Consider the following 10,156-nt stretch of genomic DNA (forward strand, 5'->3'; position numbering starts at 1 on the left):
ATACTTCTCTTTTGTTTTTTATTTTTATTTTCAAAATTTCGAGCTTTGATTTTAATTCTAGATTTGATTATTTCATTTGAAGGTATAAGCATTTTATTTTTTTGTTTTTTTATTTGAAAATATAATATATTTTTAATAAATGACTGCGATGACAATATGACTCTAAAATTTATATAATATGATCATAAACTAAATAATTATGTTTTGGTATAAAACCGAATAAACCGAAATCCGGCGGTATATAAACCGAACCGAACCGAAGTAAATATGGATTTAAAATGGTAGTTATATTTTACTAACCGAAATACCGAAAAACCAAAAAAACCGAACCGAAACCGAACCGATATCCAGATTAAACCAAGCATTTACGTGATTCGGATCACTCTTCCACTCTCTTTTGCATTTAATCGGCATAACCATCCTCTAAAGTAACGGACTGAAGCTTCGACTATATATTGGTTTGCAGGCTGTAATGAACATCTTCCCTGCTGCACAGGTATGAAAGTGATTATTACAGATATATCAGCGCAAAAACTTGACTTTACTTAATAAAAAAATTCATCTAATTTTTCCTATTTGTTGAATGCTTTAAGATGACACAAAGGAGCCGGTTGAGACTCAACAACATCTTGGAAGTGTTAAGGACTGGATCAGCTCCCGCCACCTCAAAACTCTGGAGCTCACAAATGTTCTTTCAAACTTCCCAAATATCTCAATAGTAATGTGTTCTTCTTCCTTTACACCTTAGAAAACGTAACCAAACTCTTGCATATTTAATTTCATGCCGTACTAAGCCACTTGATTTTATTATTCCAGGCTCTGATTGAAGGTAAATCATTTCTTAATGAAAGGCTTTTGGATATGCGTATTGGCCTTGAAGCAGACATCACATCCTTAAAATGGGAATTGAAGATACCCTCAACTTAAGATGGAACAGAGTGGTTTTTGAAGTATCTTTTGAAAGGCTGTGGGAGTCCTTGAAGAACCCTTTCTACAATCCTGATCTGACTCAGGCTATTCTAGAGGTGCTGAGATCTCTTGACAGGTTCTATCAGTATCGATTTGAACTGGTCCGGTCAATAGCAATGTAGTGGCTGAAGAGATTGCCAAAAGTGTCTCTCGTGATAACAGGCTTCAGTCTTATATTGCTTACGGTGGTCCTCTGTGGTTATCTAGCATCATTCTTGGGGAGGCTAATGCGACCACCTATCACAGTCTTTCCTGAAGCTTGACGAAGAAGTCTTCCTGAAGACCACATACTAAAAACTTTGTGGTTTATAAACCTTTACAAAACTTCTGCTGGTTTTTTTCTTTTCTTTCTATACACCTACAGGTGTTTGTTGCATTTATTTTATTTCATAGTATGTACTCAAGGAACTTTTCCCGCTACTTTGATTCAATGACAAAAAAAAAAAGATATGACAAAACAAGCATTTTAAGCCCATCCGTTTATTTACAAACGCCCACAATGGGTTGAAGTGATTTAAGAAGCCTTTAAATGGTTTCACAAATGTTTCAACCAAAAAGATAGGGTCGACGATCTATTTCTCCACGATAATCTATACTATTAAAAGGGAAATAAATCCTAAAAAATCTACTTAAACAAGGTTAGTGGACTATCTAAACTATTTATTATTTTTTTGGTCCAAAAATTATTTACTCTAACTATAAACAATTACTACTTTAATTATACTATATATGTTTCATATACCACGAAACTGGGTTTCGTTTTTGAGACTTTGAAATTTATATGACTAAACCAAATCTATACAATGATTTTCATGATTTAGTCTAACCATTCCGCTATAACAAAACAATTTTTATTCTAGGCCATCACTTTGTTTGCGTATCTCATCATCTTCTTTCGGTAGCGAGTAGAAAAACCCTAGCTAACGGAGACGTCGTCGAGTCGAGGCTTTTGGGTTTCCGAAGAATCCAGATCTAACTTAGCACTTTTTAATCTTCCCTATGATTACAACGCGTTGGAGCTGTCGATTAGTGGTGACATATGCAGATTCTAAATTAGTGACCAGACGTACGACGTCAATTTGCAGAGGGAGATCAGGTTCAATGGCGGAGGTCTTTAAGGGTGTTTTGACGTTTCCTTAGTTTCATTCTCGGATCATTTTTGTTCGGTCGGTTGATTTGTGATTGGTTGGATAGCAGATTTATATAAAATTTAGCAGATTTATATAAAATTTACAGCGCGTTTGATGAATCGAGTTGAGCTAAAGAACTTTAGTTGTTAATGTAGTTGCGTTAGTAGATAAATCTAGTTTTGATGATTAGTATATAGAGACTGATCGTTAGATGAAACCTCTCTCAGAGTGGATTCAAAGTTTGATCAGTAACAGAAGTTGGATTATGAGGTATTTAAGGCTACTGGGTCTTGAGCTTAGGACCAGATATATATAATTGACAGTAAACAAAATTTAGCCTAACTAAAGTTTTGGTTTGAACTGTCTTTAATGGTTTCCCAAGACACCATGGGGAAGCAAATATTTTGTTTTTTTTGGCAAGAGAATGAAACTCATATTTTTATATATCTATTGTTGCAGGTCATGTGAACTACTCAATTTTCTAGAAGAACCTTGCTCCTAGCAATGTGAGTTTATATTGAGTGCTTAATGGTTTGTTTGTAACATATTTCAGCAAGGTTGTGGAGTGCCACCGAAGGAAGCTCTTGATGGCGCCATTAACACTCACTTTGGCTCTTAGAAGGTTGGTGAGAAAGATGACTGCTGAAGGTGCTGCTCTGCAAGGCTCATGATGAGTGGTTAGTATATATTTGAATTGAGCTAATTTATCTTCTATTTTTTTGTGCACGAACTAATTTATCTTTGTTTTTATATTGCACCAATTATAGATTAGAATTAATTTGGGTCAATGGGTTTTTAAGACTAGAACATAATCTTTTTACACTTGCATAGTTCAAACGTTTGGAAACGTAATTTACTTTTAACATTATACGGTTATATGTTATTAAATATAAATATATAGTTATGACTAATTTTTTTTTTTTTAATATTACCATTGCTACAAATATTCCATCTACGAGACCAACATATCATACACTATCTTTAAAAATATTAAACGAACCCATACTCATATATTAGTATGCTGATATGTTCAAAATTCCAAAATCAATATTTTGGTCTATGTAAGTACTATGATATTTTAACCACTATTCCAATGAAAAACACTATTAGTTTTGGAGTGCATAACTTATGAAGTTTAATATACTACCAGTTCAATATAATATACAAGTACACTATGTTATTAATTGGTGAAGATAAATTACGATAGGTAAAGCGTTAATTAGAAAATAACCTTATCACCAATACTGCAAATAAAAATCATATTAGAATAAATTAATAAATAGTAGCAAATATATTATCATTCCAAAATTAGTGTGTACAAAAATGTGTTACCCACAAGTTATACCAAATGTGATCACTTATAGATGTGCTAACTAACTTAAATATCTCACAAAATAACTAACTTAAATATTTGAGTATTCAAAAATCTATAAAAATTATCATAAAATCAATTTTTAAATCTAAAATAAAAATAATCTTACATTGGTGAGTAATAAAAAAAAAACTAATATTGTCATATCAATTGATTTTGTTTTTCTTTCTACTACTATGTTTTTACTTTTTCGAATCACATAATAAAACAAATTCATCAAAATATAAAGAATCACAAGTTTATTTAATTTTATGTAATATTAAAAATATATGAAATATTAATCAAATGTTGTAAAAAAATGTTATAAAATTTTTAGGTTTTATCTGATCAACCGGTATCGGTCGCAGGTTAATAGCGAAGTTTTTTTTTTTATTGTATTTTTACCATATTTTGTTTCATTAAATCCAAACCGGACTATCTATGAATCACTGGATCTATTGGTTTGATCACAAGTTTGGATTGATATGAAACATTGTTTGAAACTCAAACATTATAATAGACGTTTAAATTATTTATCTCTAATAAAAAGTTATAAATTCATTTAAATTTTATTAAACGATCAACAACAAATATCCGCGCTTTCTAAACGTGGATAAAAATCTAGTAACTATTATATCAACCAAACTATGACCTCGTGCTGAATCCCTAGGAACCGAAATTTGCAAACTTATTTCTCCATGATTCTATAGTTTATATATATATATTTAAAGCAGATTGATCATCTTCTTCACGAAACTTGAGCATATATCCGAATCTAAACATCTCCTCTCAAATCTCAGATTCATTGTCATGGCTTCCTTTAACAACTACGTTGGAATTCTTCTCGGAATGGGTAACCCACTCCTTGACATCTCTTCCCTCGTCGACGACGAGTTTCTCACCAAGTTAAACAACCTCATATCCATCTCTTTTTTGGTTGAATTCGTCTAGTGCTTCGTTTGAATCTGGAATTTATTTTTCTCCTTAGCTCTAATATTCGTTTCTGGTTTGCCTTTCAGATCCGACGTCAAGTTGAACTATGTGATTCTCGCTGAGGAGAAACACTTGCCGATGTAACCATTGCTTTTGTTCTGAGTTTGATATTCGAATATACACTGTATACTATAATCTGTGAAATTTTGGGTCCAAATTCGTGATGGTTGACTTTCTAGATGTTGAAGAAGACAAATAAATAAATAAATATATATATTCATATTTTTAATTAAATTTATATTGTTTGGTTAAGAGTAAACCGATTAAAACAATAGTTTAGGGATAATTAAGTTTAGAACTATTGATTCACGGAGAAATAAGTTTGCAAATTTCAATTCGTGAAGATTTAGTATGAGATCATAGTTTGGTGGGAATCCGATCCCGTGGGAAATAAATCGTCCATATGACAAAACAACCGATCATAAAAAACTTCAGTTATCCGAAATGAATTTGTAGATATATCTATTTAGCTTTTATCAAATTAGTAAAAAAAAAGGAACCAAAACATTATCAAAAGCCTTATTGTCTCTCTTTAAACTATTCCTTTTCGAGCAGGTGTCAAGAGATATGTCTGATATACTCTCTCTATTCTTTTAAAATATCAAGTCGGTTGAGTATTTTCCAGCAAACCAATCGTTGGTAACATATGATATGTAACACGTGTAAAGAACTACTTAACACGAGTCCAAGACCGAAACGCCAGAAGAAGTGGGTACTCGCCACGTTGCTGGACATGTGTCGACAAACCATCTCGTTCTCCGCTAATACATAACAGAGCCATCACCAGACCAATCCTCGGAGAAAACATCACAGAGCTTTTACTGTTGATAACTATCTTTCATTGATCATTATTTCATTCCTGCGAGAGAGGGAAAAAGTAGTGTTACATAAAAAAATGGGTTTAGGGAAGAGAGTGTACGGTTTGTGTATTGTATCTTTGGTACTTATGGCTGTTGTAACGATGGCCACCATCGAAGAAGAAGCGGCTAAGGATGAATCATGGACTGATTGGGCCAAGGAGAAGATCGGTCTGAAACATGAAGAGCACAACGTCCCGACCACTCACACCACCACAACAGTCCAAGACAACGTTTATGGAGCCACTGATAAGGCCAAGGACGCTAAGGAAGCAGCCAGACGCAAAGCAGAGGAAGCCGTTGGAACCACTAAGGAGAAAGCAGAGGGGGCTTACGAGACGGCAAAATCAAAAGCCGGAGAGACCATTGGTTCCGTGAAAGACAAGGCATCGCAGAGCTACGATTCAGCCGGTCAAGTTAAAGATGACTTGACTCACAAGTCAAAGCAAGTTAAAGACAGTCTGTCCGGGGATAACAGCGATGAGTCATGGACCGATTGGGCTAAAGAGAAAGTCGGAATCAAGCATGGAGATGACGAAAGCTACCCTAACGTGGGGGACACGGTGTCGGAGAAGGCCAAAGAAGCTAAAGACGCAGCCAAACGCAAAGCGGGAGACGCTAAGGTGAGGTTGGAAGAAACGGTTGAGGCGGCTAAGGAGAAAGCGAGCGATCTGACGAGTGCGGCTAAGGAGAAGGCGGAGAGGTTGAAGGAGGAAGCGGAGAGAGAGAGAAAGAGTGCGAAGGACAAGAGTAAAGAAAGCTACGAGACTGCTAAATCTAAAGCCGATGAGACTTTGGAGTCTGCTAAAGATAAAGCGTCTCAAAGCTACGACTCAGCTGCAAAGAAAACAGAGCAAGCAAAAGATAGCGTGTCGCAGAAGTCAAAGAAAGTTAAGGATACCTTGAACGATGATGATGCTGAGCTCTAAAATGTGGGAGAAAATAATGTCCAGAGAGGAGTTATTACAGCTTTTTAAGATGCATGATGTTGTTTTTGTTGTTGATCTTTAAATATGTGTGTTGTGTCTGAATCTTTTGTTTATGTTTTTTTTTTCCTTCCCTTTTGGTTTCATCATGTATGTTTGATCTCATTTGGGTACAGACATGCATATATGATATATAGCACGTTCTGGGTTAAGAGACTTGTGTAATTATGCGGGCTTAAGAATGATCCTTACCGGCCCAACACTCTTGAGATTAGAAGTCTAATCACTTGCTCACCCCTGTCATTTTAAGCAATTGGCTGCCATTGGTTGCCCATGTCCACAGATGGTTTTTTTTTGTCAAAACCATAAAATTAAATATTCCGGCTAAAACCGCAAAATCAAATTTTTCGTCAAAATCTCGAAATCGAGTTTTTTGGCCAAAACTGTGAAATCGAGTTTTCCTGCCAAAACCGCAAAATCGAGTTTTCTCGTTAAAACCTCAAAATCGGGGTTTCTCGCCAAAATCGGAAAATTTGGTTTTTTTTGCTAAAACCGAAAAATCGATTTTCTCCGCCACAACCACAAAATTGACTTTTTCTGCCAAAACCGCAAAATTTAAACTTTTCTTATATGGTCTATTATGGACTCCATGGCAGTCCATGTAAACACGGATGTTAGTGGGTCTGGTCCTTAATGGATATGGTTCTTAATAGACATGGTCACTTTCTGATCGCAAACAATAAATGGACAAATGGATATGGGCTAATGGACGTGAAGTAACCACTCTATTTCAATCTAAACTCTATTTTTTCCTCATTAAAATTTTATATAATAGTAAAAATAAAGCATTTTTATAATAAATGAATACATTGGTGGGACATCGTTCGAGAAATAGCATGCTGGCAATGATGATATAGGAAGTACGTCGTTTCACTATTTGGAGAAGGGCTTTGTTCTAAAAATGAAGTTACCCATTAGCCATTAGCAGAGGGGCGGATCCAAAAGGGCTTTTGGCATGGGGTACGTACCCATTTTCTTATAGCTCAAAGTTTAGTGTAAATGTCTTTGCGTAAATGTCTTTGCATAAACTTAACATTATTTATTAATGAAAAAATGAAAATTAGGATGGGGCACATGCCACACCTTCTCATGCTTTGGGTCCGCCTCCATTAGCCTATGGCACTTGCTTTTGTGTTAGTTAAAATATGATACTAATGGGAATCTATGGCCACATGGATCAACAGACGAGGAGCACTTGGATTATGTATTAGTTAAAAACTGTCGCTTTTTATCTATTGCCACTTTGGCTTTTGCCCCCACTCCAGTGGCTGGTGTAAAGAGGTAAGTGATTGCTTGCCTCACATCACACCCTTACAATAACAATATTCAGTGCTCTTTTTAATCATATGTGGTGGTTCACTTTTCCAAATTAAAGTGTATTGGTTTGCTTGTAATTGCTAAAATTATAATAATCTTTGGTCAAGAATCATACCTATATTTAACTTCCACTTTTTGCTGACATCAAATGTGACACGGAGGCTTTACTTTCTCCTTTCTTGCTCCCAACGGTTGGAGATTCAATTGCTGTCAACTAACTGTATTATTTAGCGTACCATATTGTATACCATAACATGTACTTTTGAATTGTTAATACTCTACTAGTTATAAGTTAAAAGTCTATTACACAATACGTTTTAAGATATTGCGTTTAGTTGAATAATCTACGGTATCTTCTAATCTGGACAAGTTGATATGTACATCTGACGCTTGAGAACCAGGGGAAAATATATACGCGGATGTTCGAATTATCATATCTGACACCAAGCAAAATAGAAACTTAAAAGAAATTAACCAAATAAAGTCTCTATATATCTGACGGAATTCTGGATTGATTTTAAAAATTCGATTGAAACTGTATCCCTTTCTCACTACTACCCACATACTAATTTTAGAATTGAATTAAAATACATAAATCTATTAAATAGTTCTACCGGCATAAACCTAGACTTTTAATTGTTGGTAATATGATTCGGTAAACAGCCTGTTTCGATCTTGATTTTTAGTAAAACCCAAAATTACATGGTTCTTGTACCTCCTTTATTTTTTTGGTCGAATAGTTGTGTAACTTAGAATTATATCAATTAAGCATCCAATTAGGCATTCTTGGGGTAGACTTGAGCTATATTTGCCTCTTCGCCGATGGAAAGGTTTGTGGCTTTGTGTCATGCGTCTTTTTTATGCGTATAAACTATGGATAGGCAAGTAGATGTGGATTTAGTTTGGATAAGATTTGTAAGAGAAGGAGACTCATTTATCCACTAAATTAGGAATTGTTTAGTACTTTAATGTGTCGCTTTTAGGAAAACTCTACGTTAAATGTATGAAAAGTAATCGCAATATATATTTAAACACTCTCTAAATTGACGTGTGAGTAAATTATTGTTGTGGAATCTAGGATCCTTTACAAAATTATGTTGGTTATCACAGTCTCTTTTTTATATACTACTATATATTTTTATTTAAGTGCGCTATCGTCTAGAGATAAAGAATATTCCCCACAATTCAACATGAGATAGCAACAAAAAAAAACGCATTCAAAACGACGACATACTAATATCATCGACCTAAACATACTATCATCGACGTAAAGGTTTCCATATTCGCATATATATTAACGTTGTAGTAACTATTAGCTAGATTTTTTTTAGTGCGAACTAGTTCACGTTTGTGGCACTTTAGAAAACCGATAACTAGATTTTGATCGGGGTTTCAAAAATATGTTGCTATTTATTTTCATGTCACTATTATATATCATACAAGATATGAGCCCGTTACGTTGTAACGGGTTTTGTTTGATGTTTTAATTTAATAAAAATCATAAAATAATAAATTATTTTATGATTGTTTTATGATTGTTTTTTGCATATGTTGTTTGAGATTTATTTGATAATTAAAACTCGGTTTCACATATAAGTTCAAGTTAATATTTGTATTTTATAATCATGGTGCATAGATGAATTGTTATAAACTTTGTACATAGGATTAGAGAAAATACTATACATAAACATTTAAACTGAACACAACTTGAAATAAGAAATTGAATGAAAAGTAAAAAATAATGAAAGTCAAATACACCAATCGAGTTAATGACAACATTATATATGTTTTTATTTACTAATTAATGTTTTATTAAATAAGTCTTTAAAGTTTTATTTTATTAGAATTTTTTAAAAAGGAAAACATTCTATTTTATAAATTTCATTTTTATTTACAATAAAAATATAAAAATAATATTAAATACTCTTTTACAATTTTGTTTAAGATTTTAGGAAAAAAAATTACTGTCATATACCTATTACGATTATCTTCTATTTAGAATTTCAGAAAAAAATAAATTCCTATCAAATAATTATTTATAGTTATTAATATATAATTTTAAAATTACTATTTTTACAGTTCATATTAATACTAATTTTACACTTTTTTTGTTAGTTAAATAATTTTTAGTATCATGTTCTTCATTAAATACTCTCTTAAAAATATTATCAAATAAAATTTTTCAATTCTCTTTTGGTTAGGACTTAAAAATATGATATAAATTTCTTTTGTTTAAGATTTTTTTTGTAAATAAAAAAAACTATCAAATATTCTTTTACAGTTTTTGGGATATTAGAAAAGGAAATTAATATTATATAATATTTTACAATTGTATTTTGTCTACGATTTAGAAAAATAAAATTTCTATCAAATAATTATTTCCATTAATATTTTTTTTTTAAGTTGCCATTTTCAAAATTCGTTTTTCAATATCATTAATATTTTTACAATTTTTCTTGTTAATTAAATAATTGTTACTATCATGTTTATCATTAATCTTTTAAGTAAAAATTACTATTAAATGAAATTTTACAATTCTCTCTGGTCAGGATG

At 32.7% G+C, this 10,156-nt stretch overlaps 1 protein-coding gene across 1 annotated transcript; it reads left to right on the forward strand.

The window, feature by feature from the left end:
- Window positions 1-5,230: 5,230 nt before the first annotated feature.
- LOC106422817 (late embryogenesis abundant protein, group 3-like) lies at window positions 5,231-6,438 on the forward strand. The gene has a single exon (XM_013863616.3). The coding sequence runs from the start codon at window positions 5,339-5,341 to the stop codon at window positions 6,227-6,229; it is 891 nt and encodes a 296-aa protein (XP_013719070.2). The 5' UTR covers window positions 5,231-5,338; the 3' UTR covers window positions 6,230-6,438.
- The last annotated feature ends 3,718 nt before the right edge of the window (window positions 6,439-10,156 follow it).

The sequence above is a fragment of the Brassica napus genome, chromosome C5 (assembly GCF_020379485.1).
Source record: "Brassica napus cultivar Da-Ae chromosome C5, Da-Ae, whole genome shotgun sequence".
NCBI classification, from domain to species: Eukaryota; Viridiplantae; Streptophyta; class Magnoliopsida; order Brassicales; family Brassicaceae; genus Brassica; species Brassica napus.

Excerpts from the sequence above, each read along its gene's own strand:
- LOC106422817 (XM_013863616.3), top strand. The coding sequence starts at position 5,339 with ATGGGTTTAGGGAAGAGAGTGTACGGTTTGTGTATTGTATCTTTGGTA.